The sequence below is a fragment of the Oncorhynchus kisutch genome, linkage group LG12 (assembly GCF_002021735.2).
Source record: "Oncorhynchus kisutch isolate 150728-3 linkage group LG12, Okis_V2, whole genome shotgun sequence".
Lineage (NCBI taxonomy): Eukaryota > Metazoa > Chordata > Actinopteri > Salmoniformes > Salmonidae > Oncorhynchus > Oncorhynchus kisutch.
In genome coordinates this window covers 35,059,263-35,071,464 of record NC_034185.2, presented here as the reverse complement: position 1 = coordinate 35,071,464, position 12,202 = coordinate 35,059,263, and the positions used below count along the sequence as shown (strand labels likewise).

Sequence of the window (12,202 nt, the reverse complement as noted above, 5' to 3'; positions counted from 1 at the left end):
TGAACATCTTACAGCTAGACAAAAATAAAATGTTAATTTGAGAAAACAACACAGCGACAGAACCCCTTTTATTGCAGGGTTGTGATTAGTGACTAATCAACACTGACACTAGTTCATTTTGAATAATAGCTTAAGAAATAAAACAAGTTTAAAGAATCAATACTTCAACATGTACAAAAAAAGATTAGCTAACTTAGTCTAAATAACAATAGATAATTGAGTAGTAACAAGTAAGCAATTATTACTGAAGCATCTTTTCAGGTGGAAAAATAAAACTCCACAACAGCGGTGGCCAAACGATCCGTGATCTACTGGGTGAGCAGACTTCTATTCCAGCCGAGCATCAACTCATTCAATTTGATAAGTTGAATCAGGTGTGTTATTTCTGGGTTGAAACAGAACCCTGCACACCCAGCAGATCTACAGAAGGCCTGCTCCAATTGTAATAGATTTATAAATTTTGTGTGATGTTTAACCATATGTTTTTATACAATGTTTGCTAACAAGGCTAAACCTACACATATAACCCATGGCATATAGGATCCAACCATAAGGCGCTACAGAGGGTAGTGCATACGGCCCAGTACATCACTGGGGCCAAGCTTCCCACCATCCAGGGCCATATAATAGGCTGTGTCAGAGGAAGGCCCAAAACATTGTCGTAGTCATAGACTGTTCTCTCTGTTACTGCACAGAAAGTGCGCCAAGTCTAGGACCAAAAGGCTCCTACTCCCAAGCCATAAGACTGCTGAACAATTAATCAAATGGACACCCGGTCCATTTACATTTTTTCATAATGTCCTCTCACAAAATGACTTGCCCAATCCAGTAGCCCTTTACTGACAGCCAATTTTTGTTTTTAATTTACAATCATTCATCAAGAACTCTAGCTAAACAGGTGTAAAGTCAGCTACCTAGTTAGCTAAATAGCTGCTCAGTTGAGCTAGCCTACAAAGTGGCCCACTGTAGCCAGCAATCTAGTTGGCTAGTGAGCAAATAATACATCGTTTTTTAAAATTTTATAAATGCATTTATTGACTTGAATAGGTTTTTGGGCATCCAATAGCCATGTGGATGAATGGAGATGAGGCAAAAAGTGTTTGTCACCAGAGCGGTTTAGAATGTGTTTACCAGAATTATTCACTTTCAATAAAAAATAATAATATGAATCGCAAACTGTAGGCCACACTTGATAACTTTAAAATGAGCATGAAAGGGTGGGCAAAGCTGTCATCAAGGCAAAGGGTGGCTACTTTGAAGAATCTAAAATCTAAAATGTATGTTGATTTAATTAACACTATTTTGGTTACTACATGATTCCATATTTGTTATTTCATAGTTTTGATGTCTTCACTATTAATGTACAATGTAGAACATAGGCAAAATAAAGAAAAACCCTCGAATGAGTAGGTGTGTCCAAACTTTTGACTGTAAATGTAGACAGAATTAAGCATAGAGGTCTGCCGTCCTGAAAACCGAATAGAAATGTGAAGTGAGCATGGAAATGTAGGCTACTTTATCCATGTCAGTCTAGTCGTTGCGTTTTGGACCATTGCTAATAAACTATTGTGTATAGGAAAAAGATATAGTGACAAATGCGTAGGCTGAATATAAAGTTCTCCAGAAAAACAAGAAAGTTGAAATTCCCTGATAACAGAGGAAGTATGAGGGCAGCAGTGTTGGGAGGAGCAGTACGTGGCTCCAAGCCATCTCTCTCCGAGCTGCACCGGGAGACGCATTCTTTATTCAGGGAAGGGTAGGGTAGGAGGGACCTGAGCGACGATGGGAGAGGGAGAGAAGAGAGCGAGAGAGAGAGAGCGCAAGACAGAGGTGAGCGGTGCACTGCACACACATCACTATCAACGGAATTCATTTTAGCAAACATCTCTCTGGGATTCCGAGCATAGAAGGCAAGTTTATCGTCCCCAAAACAACCCGGATACCTTGGCAAGTGCGTGTTCACTGTTTCGAGAGAAGTCGGTGCTGCCTCTGGTCCATATTGTCCCACTCTCCCGCTCGAATGCATTGCCCAAGGTTTTGAGGCGGGCTGAGCTGAGTGTAGTCATAGGTTGAGCTGCATGCCCCGGAATTGCAGAAAAGTGCGGACAGAGCAGAAGATTGTTCCCCGACTCAGGCAGCATGCTGTCCGGTAGACCCACGGGTGGCATGGCGCTTGGAAGCGATTCGCACAAACAATACCGAATGGCGCTGGATCATTGCGCACGGTCATATTCTAGGATTGCATGAAGGATAAAGAAAAGAGTTGAACATGGTAAAGGGGCATACAATGAATATGGATAAAGCCTCGTCTAAGGTAGGCTACAGTAGCCCAAATGTTTAATAGCAGCATAAAGGCTATATAAACAACTATACTACAACTTATTTAAATAGTTTATATAGAGTTCTAGGCTGTATGAGTAGATTTAACTAGATGTGATTTATTATGGATATATATACATAGATGCACTGCCATTGTTAAGAGCTATGGTGCTAATTTTATTCCCAGCCAAACTGCTGCCTAATATATTCTATTCTCCTCACAACCCTCTGCTATCTCTAAAGGAAATATGGTCAATTTGTAAATTCTCAGTTCGTTTTCTATCGTTTATTTATCAATCCATTATTAGATGTCAAAGATCAATGCTTAGCTACAAAGCACATTTCTTTAGATTTTAGTTTTTCTTCAGAGAAAAGCAAAGCCTCCGTTTGCATTTGCAATCTCAATGCTCAGCACGGCTCTCAATCCCTTTTGTAATAATTCATTCAATTGAACACCACTCGCTGGGCTGCCTTTGAAGTAGCCTACACCTGATCCGCTTCTTATCGCCTTTTAAATAGCCTATCCTTTTAAACACTTTTAATTGCGTTTCTGTCGTTTAATCCAGTCCTAATCGGATTGAACCTGGCCTCAACCGAAAAACGTTATTTTATCTGTTCACACATACACCTTGCTCTCTGTCCATGTCGTTTTTGGATTTGGATACATGCAAGGCCAACTTTGTGTCCATAGGATAATTTTGTTTAGCCTTGCTGAGATGTATTTTTACTCCACAATTCATTCCAATGTCCACAGTCTTTATTTATGCAGCTATAATCATTTGAGATGTTTTTGCTGTGGCAGCACACTTATTGCAGCTTGTGGTATCTCCTTATTTCCCCTGAAGCTTATTTGATTAAATGTAGCTCTTTTCAATTTAGAAAAGTAGATCACAGATGTTTTTCATATTGTTTTGCTTCATCCTTATAAGTAGCAGTGGTGCCACATCTCACCACTCATCAGGCTACAGAGCAACCTATAATTGCAGATAACCTTAATCTCCCCCTATGCCCATACCTCCTATCCTATATGACCTACACCCTCTATATAAAATTCAGACCATCAAACCCATTATTTATTAAATGTATGGGCCTCTTGACCATTGACATGTGCAGTGTTCCTGTTAAGTTAAAAGCACCGGTGACAAGCAGTATCTTTCAATCTTCTGGATAGAACATGTGTGATGGGCAACTCGAATACTGGGATGTGGGGAGCTGAGGCCTTACTGTAACTGGGTGGCCTTGTGCCCACGCTAAACCTCTAAACCATTTTGAGAAATAGTCCAGTATCGATCATTTATCGCAGGTGGAGGAGCTAAATTATTTTCCAATCCCATTCCATTTGACAGGCTGTGTTTGTCACTCTGGGATTGGTATAAAGTCCCACTATACATCCCCCACCCCACACACTCCCCTTTCATTTCATTTTTGCGGTGCCTTATATCATGTATATGTGCTGGAGATGGTTGGTGGTTTGTCTGGCCTACTTATGTAATGTGCATGGTGCACCTTAAGAGGCAAAACAACACCTCTCTCTGTCTACTGTAAGCACAATGTGTTTATCAGCTCTAACTTCAAAGCACTGTCTGCTCTAACAAAGGCAGAGAAAAAGAAGAGACTATTTTCACACAAGTCAAAGGGCTGCCCAATAAGTCTTTCAGGCAGTATATTTTGCTTTCGGGCAGTATTTTTATCTCCTTTATGTTGCTTTTTCTCATTTTATGTCTCCGTTATGTCTAATTTATGTTTCAGACAGTTCAAAACAATTGCAATGTGTGTATTAGCGTGTAGTTCAGCACTGAGGCATTGACTTGTTGTTGTAGAAAGCGCAGAATATCCATGCTGTTCTAGCAGCTATTATATTCTCTCCTCTATGACTGAGAGGAAGGAATGAAAGCCCCTTTATGTCTGCTAAACCGGATGTGCTAGAGCGCTCCTGCATTTTTATCAGATGGTTTGAAATTTTGAAAGAAATAGCCTGTGCATAAATTTCAAAGGTGTCAGTGTGTGTGGATCTGGGTGCGGGTTAATTATGATTGTGTGTGTGAGAGAGAGTGTGTGTCTATGGGTCTGAATATGTATGTGAAACAGAGGCATTTTTTTCAGCCTTAGTGTGCACGTGAGTTATAGACAGCTCTTTTTTTCTCACGGAGAGAAACAGACCACCCCTGACCCGAACCCCCCCCCCCCATTTATCTCACCTTTCTTTTGTCTTGTGGAACAGGTCTCTGGATCCAAATGTCACACCACCTGGACGCTGCCCCGGGCGGGGACCAGCAGTGTGTGACGTTGACGGGCGTGTGGCGAGGAGAGGAGAGAAGGAGGCCCCGGACACGGTAGCTCTCAGCTGCGACTTGGCATTAAATTGGCCCAGGCTTGGCCCTGTGCTTTGAGGAGGAGCTGAGATTGTGGAGCCCTGCCATGGTCTAATATATCAGCATGGATGGAGTCAGAGTCAGCTTCAGTCAGAGGACCTGCTCTTCCTAATGCGACACTCTTTCCTCTTAAAGCTGAGGACTAACCAATTACAGGGGGATTAAGCCTAACCCTATGGCTTCCTGTTCTACCACCCCGCGAAGAAGTGAACTGAGCATTATCAAACTATTTTAGAGGACTTTCATTTTTGTCTACTATTTTGGGGGATTTACTTCATCGCCTTCAATCCTTTTCCCTTTTTAATACATTTGATTGTGTGTTGCTTTTTGAGGCCGTTCCCCTCCTGTTTTTCCACTATGGAGTTTCAGGTCAGGCTGTGGAATAAAAATTGGGGTTCATTTCTGCGTTTCTGGTTGACAGTCCTCCTGAGCCTCAACTTGCACTTCAGCCGCCCCGCAGCCTCGTGCCCGGAGGAGTGCCGCTGCGACAAAACATTTGTTTACTGCAACGAGCGGAGCCTGACATCGGTACCTCTGGGGGTGACAGAGGGCTACAAGATCCTCTACCTCCACAACAACCAGATCAACAACGCTGGGTTCCCATGGGAACTACACAATGTGGCCTCCGTGGAGACGGTGTTTCTCTACGGCAACCAGCTGGATGAGTTTCCTCTCAATCTGCCCAAGAACATCCGGGTGCTCCACCTGCAGGAGAACAACATCCAGACCATCTCCAGGGCTGCCTTGGCCCAGCTTCCCCGCCTAGAGGAGCTCCACCTGGATGATAACTCCATCTCTACCGTGGGGGTGGAGGAGGGGGCGTTCCGGGAGGCCGTCAGCCTCAAGCTGCTCTTCCTCACCAAGAACCACCTGAGCAGTGTCCCCATTGGTCTTCCGGAGGACCTCAAGGAGCTGCGATTGGACGAGAACCGCATCGCCATCATCGCTGAGGAAGCGTTTCAGAACGTGACGCGGCTCCAACGCCTATTGCTGGATGGGAACTTGTTGACGGACGAAGGCGTGGCCCCGGGGACGTTCCAGGAGCTGTCCACCCTCCGGGAGCTGGCGCTGGCTCGTAACTCTCTGACGTTCCCCCCACCCCTCCTCCCGACCCAGTCCCTGGTCAAGCTCAGCCTGCAGGATAATCAGATGGACCATATTCCAGTGATGGCCTTCTCCGACCTTCAGAGGCTCGAGAGACTGGATATATCCAACAACCAGTTGCAGACACTGACACAGGGGGTCTTTGACGGCCTCATCAGCCTCAGACAGCTCACCGTTCGGAACAATCCGTGGCGCTGTGACTGCACTGTCAAATGGGTGGTGGTGTGGCTCAAGTCACTGCCAGGCTCCATCAACGTGCGCGGGTTCATGTGCCAGAGCCCCGAGAGGGTGCGCGGCATGGCAATCAGAGAACTCACCCTGGATGCTATCCAGTGCTCAGGCGGGACAGACCTCCAGCCTGACCTTTGGCCCACCCTGCGCTCTACGCCCCCACACCCCCAACTCCCCACCACCGCCTCCACCACCTTCCTTACCACCGCCATGACCACTTCCATCCCCATCTCCACATCCTCCTCTTACCTCACATCGCCCTCCCTTCCCCCTGCCCTGCCTCCCCACCCCGCTGGACCCCTGCCCCCTTACGAGGATCCCCTACAGATATCCTTCCACGTGGTCAACGCCTCCTGCATCGATGTGAGCTGGGCTTCCTACTTCACCGTTACGGCCTACAAGGTGACCTGGGTCAAGATGGGCAAGAGCCTAATGAGCGACGTCAGCCGCGAGAGGACGCTGAGTGGGGACAGGCGGAAGCTAAGCTTGACCAACCTGGAGCCCAAGTCAGTGTACCGGATCTGTGTGTATGTACTGGACACCCTCAACTCCTACCGCCCAGGTGAGGATACAATATGCTCAGAGGCCAGGACCAAGTCCGCCTCATCCAACTCCAATAACAACAAGGCCACAGGGTCAGAGCAAGCCCAACAGGACACCCACTCCACCCTCCTTTTGGCCGGGGTGATCGGTGGGGCCGTCCTGGTCGTCCTGGTAATACTGCTGAGCCTGTTTTGTTGGCACATGCACAAGAAGAGCCGCTCGGAGTCGTCCAAGTGGAAATACAACCGGGGCAGGAGAAAAGACGACTACTGCGAGGCAGGTACCAAAAAGGATAACTCTATACTGGAAATGACTGAGACCAGCTTTCAGATAGTCTCGCTGAACAATGAGCAACTTTTGAAAGGGGATTTCAGGATTCAGCCCATCTACACACCCAACGGAGGCATCGGCTTCAGAGACTGCCACCTCAGTGACAATAGCTTAGCCTACTGCAAGAGCAGCAATGTTCCCAGCACCGAGTTCTGCCACACGTGATGCTTCTCACAGGATATTCCCACACTGGTTGTCTGACAGAAAGAAACAACAAAGTAGTTAAATATACTGTACCATATATATTTCCAAGTTCTGTCTACGATGTAATTTATACTGTGGACAATAATGTGGAATTCTATCTGCAATCTTTTTTATTCTTAGTAAAATAAGGAATACATATGTTTTTTTTAATCAGCGGGATTTAAATACAGTAAGTGGTTTTTGCTCAAGTATTGTCTGTACATAGAAATTTGTACAATATGGCACGCTGGGTTGGTTCTGACGAACGGTGTCCTGTCTGTCAGGTTTTTGGGTTGTTGGGCGCTATGAGGGCTGGGATTCTTTGCTAACCACAGAAGCAAAAATATGGCCTTTGTGCAGAGCCACCCCCTCACAGAAACACTAGTTAAGATAACACAGTGGTCTGGGAAAACTAACACTGCTGATTAGACTGCAGTGGAAAATAAGCACTGGTGGTATTTTTTTTAAAGAATCAAAGTGCACTTCCTAATGCAACAGAGAGTGTAAGCAGCCATTCAAATGAGCTTTTTGTGGAAATCCCATCAGAGGAATGGGCACACTTTTCAACACCCCCTTTTGCCCTCACGGGACTAAGTGAACACGTTTGAATGTGGAAGGGATGGGAGGAAGACTACCTTAACAGGACTAAGTGAACACTTTTCAATGTGGTAGGGATGAGAGGGATAATGCCGTCGCTGTTGGATATAGATTTGCCTCCAATGATACAGGAGTTTTTTTCTCCAGTTGTGGCCACTAGGGGGCATGTTTTCTCAGTCAGTGTAGAGTAGAGCGAGGTATAGGTAGTCTAAGAGATCCCTTACCTCCAGCATCCCATGAGTCCATTACCTCAGATGCATTACATTACTCATTCTCAAATGGCATTGTTTAGAATATTAATTAATGGTCGCGGAGCTACTTATGGAATCATTTAAAATGAACAGTGCTCAGCTCTGTTGTTCAGCGGCTAAATGATACAAATATTATCATGGCAGAGGTCCATGAGGTTGCGTTGCGTGTCTTGTCTTTGCCGGGTGGTGTCTGCCGTGATGATGAATGTGGAGGAGATACGCTCACAGTTATACATTCCTCTGCCTTTCTTAAGTCCTTTATTGTTAAGTACTCAAATGAAAATTGAGTGAATCAGAATAAACAATCAAGGCGTTTATCTGTTTATCTGCTTTACAATGTGTTGATAGAAGGACTTTCCTACTGTAGCATGTGATGTGTTTTATTGTCTACATGGGATTGACTATTCTATTGATTAATTGATTGTTTGGTTCGAGCTACACATTCATCATCAATTCCAAACAGTGTTGGCTCCCAGTTAGGAATGCCTGGTGCCACTGAGGAGTCTTTGTTATGCACTTCTTACTCCGACTTTATTTGCTTTGACAAGATTTTATTTTGCAGACCGAGTTCAAAGAATCCACCCCCCCCCCTCTGCCCCGCTCATAATCCTCATCCGAAAAAGGGAGAATCACAAGCTGGGAGAGGGAGAAGAGTGCGAGAGAGAGAGAGAGAGAGAGGGGACGGTCAAATGACAAGAGTTAACCATTCACAGGGCACCAAGTCACTGGATTAAATACAGTGTAAAACCACGACATTGCATTGGTTTGCCTAGAATTTGAAAGTATCAATAGGATACACCATTTTAAGGGTGGAACTCTCGTTTTGTGCTCGGCTGTTAATGGACGTTGTCTCTCTTTGAAGAATTGCCATGCCAGTGCACATCTGCCGTTGGTAATAACTCCTTTAGTAGATCCAGAAATAGTAGGTAGGGAACTTATGACGCAATAGACACTATAATGCCATTATTCACGTTGATGCTTAAGCTTTCATGTGTGCTTTCATAGGGTTTTGAGTCAAATTTATATTCATACATCAGAAATACATTTGTGTCATTTAGAAATAACAGTTGCTCTTCTGTGGTTATCAAAGTGTCTCCACTTTGTCTACGAACGTACACATATCTGTTTATCAGCCTGTGTTAAAGCCCCACCAGCGGAAGCTGACCTGAAGTCAGTTTGATACACATTAGAATTTACGTCCAATAAACCCCACTGGCGTAAACTAACCTAAGGTCAGTTTGACACTGCTACATGGCCATAGTGCTTTAACAGGTTGTGTATCCACTGAACACTTCATCCTACCTGCCTGTGGCAAAGTCGGCCTGTCTGACAATAATCCCATACAGCAATGTATCTTTCTTTTCATTAGTGATTAGGATGTAATGTTAGTCTTTCAGGCCAACCTGTTGCAACACTTTTCCCCAAATTAAAGAATGTTCCAAGAAGTGATAGAGGTCCATTTATTGCCTTACTTTTATGCAGTACTGTACCGGCTAACTGCACTTAGTTTGTTCAAGGACTTTTTCAGAGAAGAAGCAATTTATAAACTGTGAAAGAGACAATGACAGTAATTGAATAGTTACTGTATGGAAAGCACATATTTTCATATTGGTGAAAAAACTACAAGTGACAGACAGCAATAGACCCAACACATAATTAATGAAAGCCTGTTCATTCGTAACGACGCCCTCGAGTGGTGCTGGGTAATGATACAAAGTGACTGAGAAGCCTTGTTGTTTGTTTGTGGCAGTACATTACTCTAAATTCCCTCCCTCATTTGAAGAAAGTACACAAACGCAATGGCGTGACCAATGGAATTAGACCGAACACATTAGAGAAAGAGGGAGAAAGAGTGAAAAAAAAAGAGAGACTGCAACCTCTGTTACTGTTTCAGGCTTTGATAGTAACTTCCTTTAAGCTCATTCATTCTCATTGGAATAATTATGTTAAATCACTGAGAGGTCAAATCAAAATAAGCACCCAAGTGAATAAAATTGAATACATTTTAAGTCGTCTTTACACCTTGTAGACCAACATTAAAAGTCTTCAGAAAACTAGAAGTCTTCAGCAAACAATTCATGGGTGTTTGAAGTAATTACATTTTCTCTTACAGCTGCTGGGTCGAATTAATGGAAATACTATGAAAAACGACAGGTTATTTGTACATGTATCATTTGACAGAAGAAAGTATGCTGAAAATTAACAATGCATGTCATTTGGCTTGGGGTTCTCGGCTATTATGGCTTTTCATTTCGACATTGAGTTGTTTTGACTTTAACAACATAAACTAATATGCTACTTAGGAACCAAAGTTACATTTCTTTTCTCATGATAAAATATTGTTGTTGTCCCATGTATGTGCCTTGAGGTTAACTTACGATGTAAAGTCCTTGAAACCTTTAAATGTTTTTGCACAAAATGTAAATATAGAAGTGAAGCTTTTTGCAAATAAAAGAGCCATTATGTGATATGTGATTTGATATCATTCATTGTCATTTCCGTCAGAAGATTATAGGCCCATTGAAACATATCATTAACACTCCCCTCCATATTTATTTGGACAGTGAAGCATTTTTTATTTGTTTGGCTCTGTACTTAATGTGACAGTATTACCTTTTGTTTGAGGGTATTTTCATAAATATCTGTTTTACCATTTAGAAAAGAACACACTTTATGTATTTGGACAAATGGACTTACGGTGTATTAAAGTAGTCAACAGTTTAGTATTTTAGTCGCATATTCCGAGTACACAATGGCTACATCAAGCTTGTGACTACAAACGTGTTGGGTCGCAAAGATCATACCCCCCCCCCCAAAAAAAATGCTAACATCCCATGTTATTGGCAATGGTGTGAGGTTAGCGTGTTTTGTTGTAACCTCTGTAACTTTCTCACTCATCATTATTCACAATTTCTCTTAGTCATGGCATTTGTCAGGACTAATTTAGAGTTCAGAAAAATCCTATTTACAGTACTCCGGTCATCAATCGCCAATCAGTTCCTATTGAGCAAAATATAATCCGAATCAACCAGAACAAGATATAAATGTATCCAACAAGTTTGTAGAGTCACAAGTGTGATGTAGTCATTGTGTGCTATAAATATGGGATCTACTACACTTTTTACTACTTTAATACACTATAAGTGAATTTGTCCAAATATTTATGATTTCTTCAAATGATTTTTTTTAGATATGGTCTGGCAGGTAGCCTAGCGGCTAGAGCGTTGTGCCCGTAAACGAAAGGTTGCTGGATTGAATCCCCTGGCTGACAAGGTAAAAATCTGTCGTTCTGCTCCTGAACAAGGCTGTTAACCCACTGTTCCGTAGTAGGCTGCCGTTGAAAATAAGAATTTATTCTTAACTGACTTGCCTAGTTAACATATGTTTATGAAAATACCCTCAAATTAAAAGGTGACATCATCTACTGTCGCCTCATATGAAACATTTGATTTCAAATCCAAAAATGCTGGAGTATAAAGCAAAAAAATAACAAATCTTCAAACGTCGAAATAAATAGGGAGAAGAGTGTATTTTAGATGTCAATCGATGTACTGAAGAGGTACTTTTCCTGGACTTGTACCACTGACCCTGTTATCCTGCATGGGGCTGTGTGTGTGTGTTCTCGGTCAAACACTGGGCCTTTTTACCTATCTACAGAGATATATACTTATTCTTATTTGACCTTTCCATCCACTTATTCCTCCAGTGTGTTACCAATAGTTATCCATCACACGTTACAGTATACTGCTTAGCTTTCATTTGAACACATTACTGTTCAACACAAAGTGCATCACTATTTAAATGCTATATTCCTATCCACAATGTAATGTTGTTTTTCTCAACAGAAATCTAACATTCCTGCCCACTTCTCCACAATGCCTTTACAACACATTAGACTCATCTTAATTCACTCTGACAATTAATCACAAACACCAAACGTTATTGCTAATGACTCGGATATCCGTAATATCCCTGAATTAGCAGACAGTGTGCTGGCAATGGACACCACGTTCGATAGACCTAGATCTCATGAAATATAAATCCGGCATTCTGAATCATTAAGGGAACATATGTATTCTCATATTCTTCCATCAGAAAAATTACATTTTGTTCTGGTCTGTATCACTCCTCATGATTGGTGGTAACATGGTCTCATTAGAATAATGTAAAAAATGACATTTAACCATTGTAGTTACAGTACATGTCACCTCAGATTACATTACATATTACATTACATATTACATATTAATCAGCATACACTTGAAGTCGGAA

At 42.8% G+C, this 12,202-nt stretch overlaps 1 protein-coding gene across 2 annotated transcripts in view; it reads left to right on the top strand.

Moving 5' to 3' along the window:
- LOC109900926 (leucine-rich repeat transmembrane protein FLRT2-like) overlaps nucleotides 1-10,398 on the top strand; it is a 34,481-nt gene extending 24,083 nt beyond the window's left edge. Inside the window, exons 1-2 of one of the 2 annotated variants that reach the window (XM_020496833.2) lie at nucleotides 1,569-2,314; nucleotides 4,541-10,398. In XM_020496833.2, coding sequence (XP_020352422.1) covers nucleotides 5,049-7,064 — 2,016 coding nt within the window. In that variant the 5' untranslated portion in view covers nucleotides 1,569-2,314; nucleotides 4,541-5,048 and the 3' untranslated portion in view covers nucleotides 7,065-10,398. Of the gene's footprint in view, nucleotides 1-1,568; nucleotides 2,315-4,540 lie in introns of those variants that run through there. The other variant, XM_020496832.2, reaches the window with a different exon arrangement.
- Nucleotides 10,399-12,202: the final 1,804 nt, after the last annotated feature.